This window comes from Panthera leo, assembly GCF_018350215.1.
Source record: "Panthera leo isolate Ple1 chromosome Y unlocalized genomic scaffold, P.leo_Ple1_pat1.1 chrY_random_Un_scaffold_80, whole genome shotgun sequence".
Taxonomy (NCBI): domain Eukaryota; kingdom Metazoa; phylum Chordata; class Mammalia; order Carnivora; family Felidae; genus Panthera; species Panthera leo.
In genome coordinates, this window is record NW_024962234.1 from 331357 (window position 1) to 351246 (window position 19890).

General features: G+C 37.6%; 1 protein-coding gene across 2 annotated transcripts in view; it reads right to left on the reverse strand.

Moving 5' to 3' along the window:
- Nucleotides 1–19890, reverse strand: part of TXLNG (taxilin gamma) — a 53910-nt gene that overhangs the window by 2581 nt on the left and 31439 nt on the right. Inside the window, exons 3-8 of one of the 2 annotated variants that reach the window (XM_042926819.1) lie at nt 19215–19385; nt 11432–11626; nt 8927–9046; nt 7354–7428; nt 2961–3053; nt 802–897 (exon numbers count right to left, since the gene is read on the reverse strand). In XM_042926819.1, coding sequence (XP_042782753.1) covers nt 802–897; nt 2961–3053; nt 7354–7428; nt 8927–9046; nt 11432–11626; nt 19215–19385 — 750 coding nt within the window. The remainder of the gene's footprint in view (nt 1–801; nt 898–2960; nt 3054–7353; nt 7429–8926; nt 9047–11431; nt 11627–19214; nt 19386–19890) is intronic. The other variant, XM_042926820.1, reaches the window with a different exon arrangement.

Genomic DNA, 19890 nt, shown 5'->3' on the forward strand with positions numbered 1-19890 from the left:
GCAAAAAATTAAATACTCTTTTGTCATGTTTCTTTAAAGTAACCAAAATGCACATCTTGATTTTCAGTTAATTTTATGTTGACTTAATAAAGAATAAATAAAATTAATTATTTTAATTTAAAATGCTAGAAATAAGAGTACAGTCTTCTTTCTTCAATTTTTCTTCCTTTCCACCATTTTGAAACCCTAATACTTTCTTTCATGAAATGTTATAACTAGTCCCATGAAGTTTATGAACCTGAGAAATTTAGTAATTGCAAATGGAATACACTTACTTCAGCTTTCTTTGCAGCAAACCTTACAAAAAGTAGTTTGCTGCCTTTCGGAGATGAGCAAGTCAAGGTAGAAAGCAACTGAGTTAAAAGTTTGTGCTCTCTCCATGGGAAATCTGAATAAAGGTGTCTTCCCTGCAAAACTGTGACTCTCAAGTTGTGCCTTCTGAACCAACAGGAGAACTTCCTGGACACATTTAGAAAGGCAAAACTTCAGGCCACACCTCTGATGTAATGAATCAAAAGCTCTGATGGGGAATAGTATCCTGTTTAACAAGCCTTAGTCTGTATAAGCTAAGTTTGCTATAGTGGACAGCAAAATCTACTTCAATTTATAGGTGTCCACATCACAACTCAGAGCTAATTAATTGGGAAAGAAGTTTGATACCTCACCTAAGAGAACCTAACTTACCACAGGAAAGAGACCACGTAAGTAAACCTGTAGTTACTCAGCAAACCGGAAGTTCCAGCCTGCCCTAGTACTGAAATCAATGAGCATTCACTATGCATTCACGTAAAACCTTCTCACCTCTTCGGCCATTTGCAGAAGTACTTTATTATTATTTTCCCATTTTGTACGCCACATTATCATTTCTTTTTCCAGCTTTTTAATTTTCTTTGTCATCTGTGAATCAACACAATGGCAAAGTTAAATTCTAATTTGCATTCCTTGACCCACCCCTCAAATATTGTATAATGTTCCTCCCTTCCCTCATCAGTGCACTATCCTCAACTAGATGCTAGCTGTGTATGTCTTGCTAAAAGCAGTTATGCCTGTCTATTGTGAGCAGAGCTAACAGAAGCCCTTATCGTGGTGGCAGCAGCAAGAACCAAAGTAGAAGGAGTTTTCGTATTATGAGAAGAAGAAATTTGATCTCCTCAGTTTCAGAGGAAACAGCACATGGAAACTTGAAATACCACCACACTCTGAATGCTTTCACATCAGATTGTACTGCTAACTATTTCAGTTAGAGGGAGAGAACCACCTTCTTCCTAAATCCTATAGCAAAAAAAAGTCTATGTTCTTGAGTTATCTGTAGAGACAGTACATTAAACTAATTCATCTGATTTTTGCAAAAACATGTTCTCAGCTTCTAAGGAGATTAAGAATTTAAAATGCTATCAGTATCAGAAGTAGAGGCCAGATAATTTAGGTAAGTGATCAGGAAAGGTATTAAAATTATTAAATCCTTAGCTTTATTCATCCTCACAACTCACAAGACTATCCTATTTCAGCTTTTATTAAAGATAAAATGGGTGTAAAAACAAGTGTTCTTAATAAATGCGACAGGATCCCAATTCTCAGAAATTCAGAATTAGATTCAGTTATTATGTCCCTCAAGCATCCATCTTTCCAAAATTCCTTTATTGCTGGTCTGCACATCAAGCACTGTCCCAAGTAGATATACTGTGTCATGCACTGTGAAGGGAAACTAGGATAAGGCAGAGCCAATACCCTGTGCCACAGTTAATTCCCCACCAAAGTCCCAGAGTGGGACAAGGCTGTAGGAGGAGCTCATGGAAGATCAGACTTCACTGCTGACAACTGTGATCTCTACAGTCGCCAGCAGAGAGGAATGTGTTCCAGGGAGTCCCCATCTTAAGCTGCTCTGCCTTGTGATGCTCAAGTGGTACAGTACAGCTAACACCTTCTCTGTGAAGACAGAACAACTTCCCTTCCACTGGAGCACTCAGCTGAAAAGACTCGTAGGCACAACACCTGCTGCTCACTGAATTGTACACGCTACTTGGGTGTAAAACTCCCTGATGGTGGTACCTGGAGTACTTAATTTAACATGGCTAAGCAGTGTCTGAAGTACAGAAGATACTTTTGTTATTCCCATTTTTAACAATGAAGGAACAGAAAAGTTAAACTTGTCCAAGGGCTACCATAAATGACTGCCCAGGATTATTAATCCAAGAAATCTGACTAATGAGCATGTGCTCTCAACCACTGTGTAAATTCTAGTAACAATCCAGCATTGTTATTTGTCTACTGACCATGCTTTCTTTTTAAATCCCACTTTTAGAAAGGGAAATTCCATTCTAATAGCTTGCCCCAAAGAGGTTATACAACGCAATAACTGAACTCAGCCTCACATACTAAGATGGTTCTTTGTTATCTGGGTTAGAAGCAGGTAACAGTACTCTAAAATTGACACTTAGCCCATATTCTGAGCTGAAATAATGCCAAACATTTTCTACACTGAATTTTGGCAGTATTTTAAAATTATATAAGGATGTGTGTCCCCGTATATTGCATGTATAAAGATGAATATTAGAAGTGTAAAAATACATTCAGCATAACTAGATCCTCAGAACTAATCTATTCCAACCAAAAATATATCATCACTTCCCTTGGCCTCCATTTTTAAAATATAATTTACATAATGCTTGTGAAAGAACTGGTCAGGGATCATCAGAGGTGATCTTTTAAAAGAAAATCTATTTCTAACAACACATTATCTTTAATAAAAGAATTATCATCAATGATGATAGAATTTTGAGAGTATCAATATCCTGAGCAACTTGGGGTAAGTTCAGGGCAAAATGCCTGCATATACCAGGTGAAGATCAGGAAACAAAAATATTACATTCATTCAATATAAACTCATCCAAGTCATTATTATGCTTAAAATTAAGACATACAAACTTCATGCTAATACTCTACTAAACTCATGTAAATACCTTTTCCATTTCCTGCCTGAAGGTTGTGAAGAGTTCATTGCTTTTTGCCATGGTAGTCTGGAATTCTTCAAACTTATCCATATAAAGAGATAGCTACAAGAAAAAAGAAAACAGAAAAGAACAGAAAAAAAAAAAAACAAAAGAAAAAAAAAGGGAGGAAGAGAGGGAGGGAAAGAGGGAGAGAGAAAGAAAGATAAGGAGGTAAGGAGGGAGGGAGGAAGGCAGGGAGGGAGGGAGGAAGGCAGGGAGGGAGGGAGGAAGGAAGGAAGGGAGGGAGGGAGGAAGGAAGGGAGGGAGAAAGGGAGGGAGGGAGGAAGGAAGGAAGGGAAAGAGGAAGGAAGAAAAGGAGGGAGGGAAGGAAGGAAGAAAGGAGAGACAGAGAGCGAGCAAGAGAGAAAGAAATAGAGAAGGTATCAAACATTCTGAGTTCCAGATCAGTCATTTAGAATCCCAAAGACTTGCAAAGGAACACAATGTGGCTAAACATTAGTCACTTATTACATGTGCTACAAAGAAGAAGAAATGCATCAGCAAACCTTTGGGCACACGTAATACGTGGCTTAAATTCTTGCTAACCCACTGAAATGCTCTGAAACTTATGGAAATCTTGTTGTTTTAATCTAACTGCAAATGTTTAAAACACTCAAATGTTAAGGATCTGTACTCCATGAACTGTAATAAAAACTAAACATTTCATATAACTATAAATTTCATATAAATGTACCATTTTATGCAGCATCCCCTGTCCTCACATTTGAAAAACTATTCTTGGAAAAAGATCACTAGCTTGCATCGTTCTTAGCTTGGTATCAAGGCTAAATATTTCCTTAATATAGGCAGGAAAAGAAAACAAGTTGAAAATGGTTTGGATGGAGGACAAAGAATTTAGTGAGAGTATAGTTGAGAAAAAGGAAAGCTAAATTCATGTAGAGACACCAATTTTTCTTTTAATTCCCACCTTCAAGGAACTTTTTAAAAATTATTATTTTTCATTTTATCTAGGAAGACAATGCTAACTGAGCAGCACAAAGAGAACACAGAATGCTGAGTCACATTCAGAACTCAGAATTCTGAGTCACAGAAGGGAGTTGGGGGAAGGGAAGGAGGAGCTCTCCTAGCAGTGGGCAGAACAGAAACGTTTACATGGGTGAATGCTGAGTTAGGCTTGAGGTTGGGCTGAATTGGTTCATGCACATTGGGGTGGGGGAATCCCTTTGGAGACCATCGCTAAATATAAATGTATTTATACATTTATAAACATATAATATATATATATATGTGTGTGTGTACATATATATATGTATATTATACATATATATGTGTACATATGTGTACATATACATATTATATGTAACAGTAGTACAACACATACCTACACAATATTATACATATATATGTGTACATATGTGTACATATACATATTATATGTAACAGTACTACAACACATACCTACACTATGCTCAGGATGAGGAAAGAGCATGCCTCTTTGCTCTGTATTTCTGTGCAATACAGTGTTTTGCCCAAGAAAAGCAAAAAAGAATGAAAGACAATCAGATGCCAAGAAATAGCACAAATTACCTTTCCATTTGCACCAGTACTATCTGAGGACTATTAAACAGAACCACATGAAAAGAATGGGAAAGGGATAGGAAAGAGTATGATGGACCCAGTCTACCCAGTAATCTTGTGGCATGGGCCATATGGGGAAAAACACGTTAAGGCTAAAGAATAGACAAAGTAAATACAGGATGACCAAATCATGCCCACAGAAACAGGAAGGCAAGGGCCTGGCTGAATACAAACTCAGGAGCAAGTTCAAGAGGCCTCCATTATAAGCAGTGTGTGGAAGAGTCCCTACTGGCAGGGCCAATGACCTAGAGATGGAGCAATGGTGCTGCTTAGGGAGACAAAGGGAGCAGTCTGGGCACTTGAGAGGCATTAGAAGTTAACGGCAGTCTAGGCATGGTCCAGGCAGACTGTCCCATCTGAGTGCTCAACGCTGGCCCACAGTAGGTGGCTAGTAAGCGACAACTACCATCACACCTGGCCTTACATGGCACATGCCTGGATTACAGAACAGTATGTCAGTACACACCAATTAGAATCTATCCTCAATAAATGGTGGAAACTGACATGGTAACAGCATAGAATGAGACCAAGGACAGCCACATTTACGGACTTTGGAAAGGGAGATGTGGTAGCAAAGGAAGAAACTAATGATCAGGCAACATGGCCCAGGGTTTCAGAGATCACAGACAAAAGAAGCTGCAATGAGAACAATCCAACAGATTCCGAGATGCCTGGGAGCTTGGTAAGGCAGCCTCCTGACAACTTGCACTCGAGAAATAGTCAATGACCCCCCCCCCCCACAATTAATGAACATCTTCCAAAGCTGTTTATAGACTTTGTACACCTTCTCCACGTCAATTCTTTTCTCCAGTTACATGCACCTCTGAGTGTCCTTACAGGGCTAATAAGTAACAGGTTTAAAGTTTCTAGAAGCAAGCCCACTTGGTCATAACTTACGTTGGAAAGCTCAAAAGCCTTCTCATATTTGACTTTTCTCCAATTTTCACTGTAAGTTAGGCTAGTTTTATCACTGATAACCCACTAAAAACTGTTCCCAAAGACATAAAGAGGACTCTGAAGGGTTGGTTGCTCATGAAGACGTGTGCAGTCTTAATATATTAGTGAATTTTAGGACTAATTAAGAGAATCATTATGTTAAACATTCCATAATAAAGTTTTCAACAAGTGACATGTTTTTCAAGAGAATGTAACCCTGGTTAACTAAAAGAATAAATTATATGGATAAATACCTAATTGCTCCTGTCTATAAAAATACAGGTAGATATTAGTAAACTTTCAGAGAGGGAGGCACAATATTTCCTCTGTCTTTTCTTGAAGTGAGATGCAGTATCTGCTTCCTTTACTCCACACAAAGCAACCATATAGGAGACTGAAATAGGACAACATAAGGCTGAACTCAAAAACAAAGAATCTCAATTTTCACTGAAAAAACACACATGCAAAGGGTTAGTATCCAAAATCTATAAAGAACTTACGAAACTCAACACCCAAAAAACAAATAATCCAGTAAAGAAATGGGCAGAAGACATGACTATTGTTGGACACTTTTCCAAAAAAGATATCCAGATGGCTAACAGACACATGAAAAGATGCTCAACATCACTCCTCATCAGGCAAATACAAATCAAAACCACACTGAGGTACCACCTCACGCCAGTGAGAATAGCTACAATGAACAAATCAGGAGACTACAGATGCTGGCGATGATGTGGAGAAAAGGAAACCCTCTTGCACCGTTGGTGGGAATGCAAACTGCTGCAGCCACTCTGGAAAATAGTGTGGAGGTTCCTCAAAAAACTAAGGATAGAACTGTCCTCTGACCCAGCAATAGCACTGCTAGGAATTGCCCCAAGTGATACAGGAGGGCTGAGGCATAGGGGCACTTGTACCCCAATGTTTATAGCAGCACTTTCAACAATAGCCAAATCATGGAAAGAGCCTAAATGTCCATCAACTGATGCATGGATAAAGAAATTGTAGTTTATATATACATCTGAATACTACTGTACTAAGAATGAAATCCTGCCATTTGCAGCAACATGGGTGGAACTGAAGGGTTTTATACTAAGTGAAATAAATCAGAAAGACAGATTCGTATGTTTTCACTCATGTGGAACTTGAGGCACTTAACAGAAGACCATGGGGGAAAGGTATGGGAAAAAAAGAGTTACAAACAGAGAGGCAGGGAGGCACATCATAAGAAACTCTGAAATACAGAGAACAAACTGAGGGTTGATGGAGCAGGGGAGAGGGGAAAATGGGTGATGGGCATTGAGGAGGGTGCTTGTTGGGATGAGCACTAGGTGTGTATTTAAGCAATGAATGATGAATCACAGGAATCTACTTCCAAAACCAAGAACACACTGTCTATACTGTATGTTAGCCAAGCTGACAATAAATTATATTAAAAATAAACAAAGAAACAAACACTACACACACACACACATCTGTAAGCAGATGAAGATTTTAAAAACTACACATACAACAAAATATGTATTTTCTCCCTGTTTTACTTTCCTCATGGAACAAACTTTAAAAGACACAGGAGAAAATATCTAGAATAGTAGAAAGAAGACACTGAAAACAGGCTCACTAGCCCTCCAGATTTGCTAGGGACTAAGGGGTTTTGGAGGACACAAGACTCACGGTGCTGATTTGAGAGAAGTCCTAGTCAACTCATGATGAGTTAGTTACCATAAGAGGAACATTCTAAGAGGTCAAAAGACCTAGTTTTCAGTTCTAGCTGGCATTCACTGGGAACAAGAAGATTCATAAATTCTACTATCCCCTGTTGTAAAGTTACCTGCTCTTTTAATTGTGCTTCCTCCCGTTTCATTTCTTCATATCTGTGCCTCGATTCTGTTGCTTCTTTTAATAACTAGAAAACAGAAACATTCTGGGAAAATACTAATAGTAATTACACATATGACTAAAATGTCAAATGACCAGATACTTATTTAGGCTTAGTGTTTCCTCTATTTTAGCAACAATCACAGGTCAAACATCCTATTATACCAAATTGTCAAGTACTTCCATCTTTGATCTACAGCACTTGTTAACACTTAGGACTGTGGGAAAAATCTTTAAACTGCTTAAGGAAAAAAAGTACCCTGGAGGCATACTAAGGTTTATAAAACTCACGGTCAAATAGTAGGAGAAATCAGGCATGTAACCTCAGACACACAAAACAGGGATGGAAATCTTGATATTATCAAGGTGGTAATGTTGCTAACACCATGAGAGGCAAGATGAGCCAGTTTAGAAAGCATATAGAGAGAGCAAAGCAGTGAAACAGATTAGGCTTCAGATTACTTTTTTTCAAATGGGGAAGAGGAGGGTCTGGTTTTCACACCTGCGCTTTCAAGAAAATTATATAGTGAAGTTGTACAGTAGGCAGTTGTGAAATTGTTTTTGAATACTGACATAAAAATGTCATACATGGGGCAAATAAGTCTTAAAGGTTTTCAAACCAACAAGAAAATATATACATGTAATACATGTATGTATGTGCATGTTTATGTATATGTATCTATGTATGCACATACACATGCACACACTTTTTACTCCATGTTGGAAATGAAACAGTTCCTTCAATTATACATCAAATGTCACTGTTGGGTTGCACTAAAGTCTATACTTTGCAAAATCCATCTCTCTAAATCCTAGACTCACACTTATTAGTATGCATTGTTCATTTCCTCACCATTCAGTTCCTGAGTGGTCCATACCATGATTACCTCAGCATCTAGATCACTAAAATAAAATGTAAAATGCTGAATGGAACAGTCCATAAATATATGCTTATTTAACTTAAGCATATAGAGTTTGATTTGCATGTCTTAATCATGATATTCCACTATGTTCACCAATTATTGACAGGAAAAATAACATGAGTACTTACCCATGATGCACGATTAAGGAAATAGAAAATTCTGCAAAGTTTACTGGGAAATTATACCAGATGAGTGAAATACAGTGTGCCTATTTTCAAGTTACTTATTTAAGAGAAAATGTACCAGGCTCTAGGAGACCCAGGTTCGGTGAACTTGGTATGAAATTTAATTGCCTGTAGCCGTGGAGGCCTAATTTGCCAGTATCTGCCACATTCCTGAATCTGGTGATCATTACCTAAAAATCAAGATAATATTGTACACAGGATAAAATCACCATGTTCATATCTTTCCACTAACTTGGTCTAATATTCCAAGTCTGTTTTATAAGAAAGTTTTACCAGGAAAGTTGAATGCATTCTAACATCTTGATATTAAAAAAACAAATTTCATCCCCATTTCTATGTAAATATTGAATGAATTTAAGTGTTTTAAATCATTTTGTCTACAATTATGGCAATAATGTTTTTAGGACACAGAACTTACAAATTCTCTTTCTCTTTGGTGTTTTTCATCAGCTTCCTCTATGAGCTCTGTTGTTTGCTGAAGCTTGGCATCCACAAGCTGTTGCTGCAGTTCCTTATGTTTGAACACTTTATTAATATGCTATAGAAAATATAAAATTTCTTCTATCACTTAGTGAAAAAGGGTATACATAGGTTAGGAGATACAACACAAGTTACAATAACTTACTTGCCTGTTATTCCTGCTCATACCACCATAACTAATTACGTTGGAGCTTTCTGTGCTCATACACACAAAAGCATCTACTCACATCACCTTGCAAACCACTCTGCACTTGCAGACATGATTCCCTCTGGCCCCTAACCTGAGTCCATCCAACCCAATCAACAGCTTTGTGTTGCCTGTTTCTGCTCTACATTGAAAATTAGGCTTAAACTATTAAGAAAAAAAAAAGATGGGTAAAGAGATCAAACTTGAAACCATTCATCACACACACAATTCCTGGGTATTATTTTCTTGTAATTAAATTTTCCCAAATTTCTCAGTACAGACAGTAGTATAATATAATGGTATGAATGGCCGGGGGTCAAATCTAGGCTTAGTGGATGGCCCTGGACAAATTCTGCCCTTTGACGAATCTCAGTTTCCTTATCCTTAAACATGGACAACCCCACATGTACCTCCTAAAGTGTTTGTAAAAATCAATAAAGTGGTTAATATATTTAACGTGCTTGGTGTCTAGAACATACTAGACCCTTGGTAAGAAAAGAGGTTACTGTCAAATCCAAAGTAAATTGTTAAGTAGTATTTCTGTAAAATAAAGTCATCAGAACACCCTTCTCTGATGGAAAAACATTAAAACTTTTTAGTTTCCATATTCCATGTGATAGGAAGAAATGGTAGTTAATAATATATAATCTAATTAAGTTTTGAGGAGTGGTTACATTTTTGTCTTTGACTGCATATTAGATCATTAAATTATATGCTCAACACCACCACCACCACCCCTCTCCCCACAGGAAACACTTCTGTAATACCTAACACAAACAAGGCTCACAGGTAATGTAACTTGAATATACACTTTGAAAATTTGTCACTTTAATAATGAAGTCGGGTGTCATTTGTTGCAACAACAAAATGAAAACAAAGTAAGAAAACGAGGGCTTTATGAAACAAATTTAGTGAAAAGTAAATCCACTCTATATGCCTCACAAAATTTACTTCAATAAATGCCCTGCAAGGAGGAAATACAGAGACAGAAACCTATATGTGAAAAAAAAGACTTGAGACATAACATCCAATGAAATGTATAAACCTTTTTGATCTGATTCAAAGAATTTTCAAAAGGGGGTTGGGGAATAGAAAAATGTGAGCAATGATGAAGTGGTTGGGAAAGTAATTACTGATAAATATTTTGGTATGAAAATGGTACTGTGATTCTGCTTCAAAAGAGTCTTGTCTTTTCAAGATATGCATTCAAATAATGCTGGCTGAAATAATATGACATCTTGGATTTGCTTGAAACACAGATTTGCTGTTAAAAGATAAGGAGAATGGTTAGAAAAATGCTCAAAATCTTTAAACTGTTTTCAAAGGATATAAGTAAAACTGTAAATTAAAACAACCTAAACTTTGAATTGAAACTGGATAAATTACATAGCCATTGTTGTTCGCTTCATTTGGGGGCTTTTTCTGGTAGTAAAATATACCATTTAAAAATTTATCATTTTAACCATTTTTAATTGTCACCAATCTTTTCTAATTAGCAGTTTAAATATACTTATGTAAGGAGTTCAACACACATAATTGAACATTTTACTACCCTTAAAATATAACAAAGGCAGAGGAATGTGCCCTTTGGAAAACCCAAAGCTCTTAGCCTATACACTTGAGCTCAGAAAGTAAGGAAAACTAATGAGCATGCTATCACCAATTTCCGTTTAAGGTAGACATCACAGAACTTCCAGACTAGCTTGTAAAATAACTGCAGTGATCGGGTTCTGCAGGCATAAATGATTCACTGTACACTCACCTTAACTTCACTGTGTCTGTGGCAACCAAGAAGGGTGGGTGTTTAGTTAAAAGAAGTTTCTCTCCCCGCCAAAAGTTATACTATGTAAAATGCAATGGTACTATAGATTGTATTATCATAGATTTATGATAGATTATCATGGAAGTCAGAGATATTGGATATTTGGGCACCAAATATTTATTTACTCTTTGACTGGATATGGAAAAAAACAGTCTGTTTACTAAAATTGCTATCTTCCAGTATCACATGGAAAACAAGTACCACTTGATATACCTCACATATCCAAATCCACAGATCCCTGGGTCAATCAGTGATGATCCCAATCAGTCTTTTAGTTTACACTGTGTCTAACATTTTCCTAATAAATTCCTGACTGTTTGCTACTATGCATACATAAAAGCTCTAAAATAATGTCCTGTGACAATAGTCTTCAGTAATGGTGAAAAGGTTTTCATAGTAACAAGATCCTGTGTCACTGAACAAAACACTTTTACCTCCTCTCTCAGTGCATACTGCTCAATGAGCTTCTTCAGCTTCTCTCCTAGTTCAGTGTTTTCTTGGCGGAGTTTGGCATTGTGTATGTCATGTTGTTCCAGCTGTGCTTGAATTTCACTTAAAGTAAACTGGAAACGTGCAGTTGCTTCTCTACGATGTTCTTCCTCTTCTTGTGCCTGCTGCATATTTTCTTCCTTATTATCCAAAATAACTTATGTTACTGGTATAGAATAAACTTCTACACTGAGTGCTTTAAAATTGTTGCTACTATGTGGGTTCCTGTAAAGATGCCCCAGTTGTTGCTTCTCACTAACAATCCCTTCTCTTCATCTATGACCAAACATCTCTGATTTAAAAGCATATTTCCTTAGTAGATTAATCAGGGAGAAACAAACTGACCGCTACAAAGTTAAGTGTTCTTTGACTTTGCAGACCTTACTACCCAAAATACAAGTATGGTTCTTCTCCATACAGTAGATGCTGCCTCATTATTTTTCCAACTGTTCTCCTCATTGGTTTGGTAGGGCATCATCCTAGATGAGTATGAAGAGGGATGGCCCATATAGCAGCTTCCTTTCTGAGTCAACCTTCCATTTCCTGGAGGTCAAGGGACAAATGTAATCTTTATTTTAAAAGCTTACTTTTGGGACTCCTGCATGACTCAGTCAGTTAAGCATCCAACTTCTGCTCCGCTTATGATCTCACAGTCTGTGAGCTCAGGCTCTGTGTCAGGCTCTGTGCTGACAGCTCAGAGCCTGGAGCCTGTTTTGGATTCTCTGTGTCCCTCTCCCTCTGCTCCCTCACCAGTTTGCACTCTCTGTCTCTCTTGACAATAAATAAAACACTAAAAAATTTTTTTAATAAAAAAAAAAATTTGAAAAAAGCTTACTTTCAATTCTTCCCAGGAAACAAGTATCAAAAGACATTTACCCAAACAACTATCAGCCTGGTCAAAATGTTAAACTGAAATAAGTAGGGGGAAATCCACTTTTATTAAATCTAAATTTGGGGGTGGGAGGAGCCAAGATGGTGGAACACCATGGAAGCTTTTTGTGTGTCTTGCGTCCATGAAATACAGCCAGACCAACACTAAACCATCCTACACACCTAGAAAACTGATTGGAGGATTAACACAACAATCCACACAACCTGAACCACAGAATTCAGCAGGTATGCAGAGTGGAGAAGTGAACTTGGTAAGCGAAAAGTCGCGAAAGGAATTCACCCCAAAAGAAAGAGCACAAAGAGATGACAGCCAGGGATTTAACCAACACAGATACAACCAAGGTGTCTGAACCAGAATTTAGAATCACAATAATAAGAATACTAGTTGGAGTCAAAAATAGATTAGAATCCCTTTCTGCAGAGATAAAAGAAGTAAAAAATAGCCAGAATGAAATTAAAAGTGCTATAACTGAGCTGCAATCACAGATGGATGCAGCGGTGGCAAGGATGGACGAGGCAGAACAGAGAATCAGCAACATAAGAGGACAAACTTATGGAGAATAATGAAGCAGAAAAAAAGAGGGAGATTAAGGCAAAAGAGCACAATTTAAGAATTAGAGAAATCAGTGACTCATTAAAAAGGAACAACATCAGAATCATAGGGGTCCCAGAAGAGGAAGAGAGAGAAATAGGGGTAGAAGGGTTTTGTGAGCAAATCAGAGCGGAAAACTTTCCTAACTTGGGGAAAGACACAGACATCAAAATCTAGGTAGCACAGAGGACCCCCGTTAGATTCAACAAAAACTGACCCTCAACGAGGCATATCATAGTCAAATTCACAAAGCACTCAGGCAAGGAGAGAATCATGAAAGCAGCAAGGGAAAAAAGTCCCTTACCTACAAGGGAAGACACATCAGATTTGCAGCACAACTGTCCACAGAAACATGGCAGGCCAGAAAGGAGCGGCAGGATACATTCAGTGTGCTGAATCAGAAAAATATGCAGCCAAAAATTCTTTATCCAGCAAGGCTGTCATTCAAAATTGAAGGAGAGAGAAAAAGTTTCCCAGACCAACATAAATTAAAGCAGTCTGCGACCACTAAACCAGCCCTGCAAGAAATTTTAAGGGAGACTCGCTGAGGGGAGAAAAGATGGGAAAAAAAAACCCAAAGATATATATCTATATGTATATATATACATGTGTATGTGTATATATGTATGTGTATATATGTATATATATATATAAATAAACAAATTTATATCAATAAAGAAATACCAAAAGCAACCAAAGATTAGAAAGGTCCAGAGAACACCACCAGAAACTCCAACTCTACAAGGATCATAATGGCAATAAATTCACATCTTTCAGTATTCACTCTGAACTCTGCTCCAATGGACTCAATGCTCCAATCAAAAGACACAGGGTAAGAGAATGGATAAGAAAAACAAGATCCATCTATATGCTGTTTACAAGAGACCCACTTGAGACCTAAAGTCATCTTCATATTGAATATAAGGGGGTGGAGAACCATCTGTCATGCAAAAGACAACAAAAGAAAGCCAGAGTAGCCATACTTCTATCAGACAATCTAGACTTTAAAATAAAGACTGTATCAAGAGATGCAGAAGGGCATTATATCATAATAAAGGGGTCTATAGGCCAAGAAGACCTAACAATTGTAAACATTTATGTGCCAAATGTGGCAGGACCCTAATATTTACATCAATTAATCACAAACATGAAAAACTCATTGACATTTATACCATAATAGTAGGAGACTTAAACACACCACTCACAGCAATGGACAGATCATCTAATAAAAAAATCAACAAGGAAACAATGGCTTTGAATGACACACTGGACCAGATAGACTTCATAGATACATTCAGAACATTTCATCCTAAAGCAGCAAAATATACGTTCTTCGCCAGTGCACGTGGAACGTTCTCCAGGATAGACCATATACTGGGACACAAATCAGCCCTAAGGAAGTACAAAAAGATCGAGATCATACCGTGCATATGTTCAGACCACAATGCTATGAAACTGGAAATCAACCACAAGAAAACAATTGGAAAGGTAACAAATACTTGGAGACTGAAGAACAACCTACTAAAGAATGAATGGGCTAACCAAGCAGTTAAAGAGGAAATTAATGTAAGTATATGGAAGTCAATGAAAATGATAACACCACAACCCAAAACCCCTGGGGCGGGCGCAGCAAAGGCGGTCATAAGAGGAAAGTATACAGCAATCCAGGCCTTCCTAAGGAAGCAAGAAGGATCTCCGATACCTAACCTAACCTTACGCCTAAAGGAGCTGGAAAAAGAACAGCAAATAAAACCCCAAAGCATCAGAAGACAGGAAATAATAAAGATCAGAGCAGCAATCAATGCTATCAAAACCAAAAAACCAGTAGAACAGATCAATGAAACCAAAAGCTGGTTCTTTGAAAGAATTAACAAAATGGATAAACGACTTGTCAGTTTGATCAAGAAGAAAAAGGAAAGGACCAAATAAATAAAATCAAGAATGAAAGAGGAGAGATCACAACCAACACAGCAGATATAAAAACAATAATAAGAGAATATTATGAGCAATTATATGCCAATAAAATGGGTAATCTGGAAGAATTGGGCAAATTCCTAGAAACATTTACACTACCAACACTGAAACAGGAAGAAATAGAAAATATGAACAGACCCATAGCCAGTAAGGAAATCGAATTAGTAATCAAAAGTCTGCCAAAAAACAAGAGTCCCGGGCCAGAAGGCTTTCCAGGGGAATTCTCCCAAATATTTAAAGGGAGAGTTAACACCTATTCTCTTGAAACTGTTCCAAAAAATAGAAATGGAAGAAAAACTTCCAAAGTCTTTCTATGAAGCCAGCATTACCTTGATTCCAAAACCAGACAGAGACCCCACTAAAAAGGAGAACTATGGACCAATTTCCCTGATGAACATGGATGCAAGAATCCTCACCCAGATATTAGCCAACCGGCTCCAACAATACATGAAAAAATTACCCTCCATGACCAAGTGGTATTTACACCTGGCACGCAGGGCTGGTTCAATATCTGCAAAACAATTAATGTGATTCATCACGTCAAGAAAAGAAAGGACAAGAACCATATGATCCTTTCAAGAGAGGCAGAGACAACATTTGACAAAATACGGCATCCTTTCTTGATAAAAACCCTCAAGAGAGTAGGGATAGAAGGAGCATACCTCGAGATGATAAAAGCCATATATGAACGACCCAATGCTACTATCATCCTCAATGGGGAAAAACTGAGAGCTTTCCCCCTAAGGTCAGGAAAAAGACAGGGATGTCCACTCTCGCCACTGTTATTCAACATAGTGTTGGAACTCTTCTTAGGCTCTGCAATCAGACAACACAAAGAAACAAAAGGCATCCAAAGCGGCCAGGAGGAGGGCAAACTTTCACCCTTCGCGGATGACATGACACTCTACACGGAAAAGCCAAAAGATTCCACCAGAAAACTGCCAGAACTGATTCATGAATTAGGCGAAGTTGCAGGATATAAAATCAATGCACAGAAATCGGTTGCATTCCTATACACCAACAATGAAGCAACAGAAAGAGAAATCAAGGAATCGATCCCATTTACAGTTGCACAAAAAAACCCATAAAATACCGAACCAAAGAGGTGAAAAATCTATACACTGAAAACTACAGAAAGCTCATGAAAGAAATTGAAGAAGACACAAAGAAATGGAAAAAGATTCCATGCTCCTGGATAGGAAGAACAAATATTGTTGAAATGTCGATACTACCCAAAGCAATCTACATATTCAACGCGATCCCTATCAAAGTGACACCAGCATTCTTCACAGAGCTGGAACAAATAACCTTAAAATTTGTATGGAACCAGAAAAGACCCCAAAGAGCCAAAGCAATCTTGAAAAAGAAAACCAAAGCAGGAGGCATCACAATCCCAGACTTCAAAGCTATAATCATCAAGACAGTATGGTACTGGCACAAGAACAGACACTCAGATCAATGGAACAGAATAGAGAACCCAGAAATGGATCCACAAACGTGTGGCCAACTAATCTTTGACAAAGCAGCAAAGAATATCCAATGGAATGAAGACAGTCTCTTCAGCAAGTGGTGCTGGGAAAACTGGACAGCGACATGCAGAAGAATGAACCTGCACCACTTTCTTACCCCATACACAAAAATAAGCTCAAGGTGGGTGAAAGGCCTCAATGTAAGACAGGAAGCCATCAAATTCCTTGAGGAGAAAGCAGGCAAAAACCTCTTTGATCTTGCCCGCAGCAACTTCTTACTCAACACGTCTCTGGAGGCAAGGGAAACAAAAGCAAAAATGAACTACTGGGACCTCGTCAAAATAAAAAGCTTCTGCACAGCGAAGGAAACAATCAGCAAAACTAAAAGGCAACCAACAGAATGGGAGAAGATATTTGCAAATGACATATCAGATAAAGGGTTAGTATCCAAAATCTATAAAGACCTTACCAAACTCAACACCCAAAAAACAAATAATCCAGTGAAGAAACAGGCAAAAGACATGAATAGACACTTCTCCAAGGAAGACGTCCGGATGGCCAAGCGACACATGAAAAATGCTCAACGTCACTCATCACCAGGGAAATAACCTGATAAGCCACAATGAGATACCACCTTACACCTGTCAGAATGGCTAACTTTAACAACTCAGGCAACAACAGATGTTGGCGAGGATGCGGAGAAAGAGGATCTCTTTTGCATTGTTGGTGGCAATGCAAGCTGGTGCAGCCACTCTGGAAAACAGTATGGAGGTTCCTCAAAAAACTAAAAATAGAACTACCCTATGACCCAGCGATTGCACTACTAGGCATTTATCCACGGGATACAGGTGTGCTGTTTCGAAGGGACACATGCACCCCATGTTCATAGCAGCACTATCAACAATAGCCAAAGTACGGAAAGAGCCCAAATGTCCATGGATGGATGAATGGATAAGGAAGATGTGGTATATGTGGTGTGTGTGTGTATATACACACACACACACACACACACACACACACACACACACACACACATATACATATATACATATATACATTTATATATATATATGTATATATATATATATACACACATATATACCATATATGTGTGTATATATACATATACACATATATACCATATATGTGTGTATATATACATATACACATATATACCATATATGTATATATATACATATATACATATATATATATATGCTAAGAACACGGTCCAGGTTCATTCTTCTGCCTGTTGCTGTCCAGTTTTCCCATTCCGTGTGTATATATATATATGTACATATATACATATATATACACATATACATACATATATATGTATACATGTACACATATATGTATATACATATTTACATATACATATATACATACATATATGTATACATATGTGTGTGTGTATATATGTATATATGGCAATGAAAAAGAATGAAATCTTGGCATTTGCAACTACATGGATGGAACTGGAGGGTATTATGCTAAGTGAAATTAGTCAGAGAAAGATAAAAATCATATGACTTCACTCTTATGAGGACTTTCAGAGACAAAACAGATGAACATAAGGGAAGGGAAACAAAAATAATATAAAAATAATATAAGATAATATAAAAACAGGGAGATGGACAAAATAGAAGAGACTCATAAATATGGAGAACAAACTGAGGGCTGCTGGAGGGATTGTGGGAGGGGGGATGGACTAAATGGGTAAGGGGCACTCCTGAAATCATTGTTGCACTACATGCTAACTAATTTGGATGTAAATTTAAAAAAATACAAAATAAAATTTAAAAAAAAAAGAAAAAAAAAATCAATCTAAATTTAAGTCTTCTAATGAAAAAAAAACAAAAAACAAAAAAAAAACCTCACCCCAGATCAGGATTTATTTCATGAGTTGCCCTGTATTCCTGGATCTTGGGAGTTTGCTGTGATAAAGGTAATTAGAGATCCTACTCCGTATTCTTAGCTATAGGCAGACATGTTCCCATTAGAAAAGGCAGATTCCTTTTACACTCTCTAGTTCTTTATCCTTCCACAAATTATAAAATTTTAATAACTGTTCCCTCTTCCTGTATATATAGAGAAGAGTAAATCCTTCACCTACATGTGTACAAAACCAACGTAGGCGTGAGTGCTCTTCTGTAGTACTTAGGAAGTGAATTGCTGAAGATGGGAAGAGAACGGTTACACAGACTAGCCAGTTAGGATCCATAGGAGTTCTCTGCAATCTGTTTTTGCTTCGTAAACTCATTCTGATTCAAGTCTATTACTACCAGTCAATGTTTTCTGCTTTCTGCTGAGCATTTCATTTCTTCATCACCATGAAGGTCATGGTAATCAACTACATTAATCATCAGAAAAATTCCTGGCAACCCTGAGCTTACTAAACAGGAGGGCCATGAACACTAACATCAATACCATCTAGATACCCTGTGATCAAGTATAAGGTACATTACTGAACTCTTTCTTGATGCTGAAACCAACAGCTGGATAGCAGAGTATTAGATTTACAAGTGGCCTTACATACAGCATTAACCCAGGCAAAGTTGAATAAATAAATGTTGAAGGTAGTATGTCTTTGAGGACCCACCAAAGTCCTCTGCTCAGGAACCTAACCTACCTGACACCTGAAGCAAGTGTCCCCTGGAGTTATCGCCAAGCTGCCATTATTACAACCAAGTCCCACTACAGCAAGTGAAGCAAGGATCTACTTCAAACAAAATCACTTCAAACAGTGGTTATACACTCACCCTAGCCGTCTCCTGAAAACAGAAAAATGCATCAACTAACCTTTAGTGTCTTATTGTGACGCTGAAGTTCCCTGCAAAGAGACTCTAGTTTGCTTCTTGCCAAGATGGCCTTGCTGTGTTCACTCTGCAAGTGAACTTTCTCTTTGATGATCTGGGCTTGTTTCTTCTGCAGAACCTTCATTTGCTTCTGAACATTCCTGCTCTCCTCCAGCTAAAATTAACAAGTAGTTTATACAGTTAGAAAATAAAGTAAGAACCTCGGAGTTACAGTTGGCAGAATTGGAATTAGTCATGGAAACTTTTCTACTACTCTCTTATTCGGCTGAGATATAAAATGGCATGCAAATAATTTTGGTGTATTTAGAAAACAAACCACAATGTCTTTTTTAAAATTAAAAACAAAATAGATCTTTGAGGCAAACTTCTTATGAGTGAACACCATCTGGTTTTACTTTTCTACAAGAAATGGAAAAACTACAAGAAATGAAACAAAGAAGCAGCTCTTCGTGAAAAGAAGGCAATTTATTCTATTGTATGAGAACAGATAAAATGACAGTCTTGCTGACACTTCAGTAAAGCTCTCCTAAAGAAAAAATGTTGACAAGTCACACATTTCAAGAGCAAGAGCAAGAGCGACTTATCCAGGAGACTTATCAAACACTCTTACAGGCCACACGTTTAGAGCTACTAAAAACACCTTCATTGAAATTTCTTCT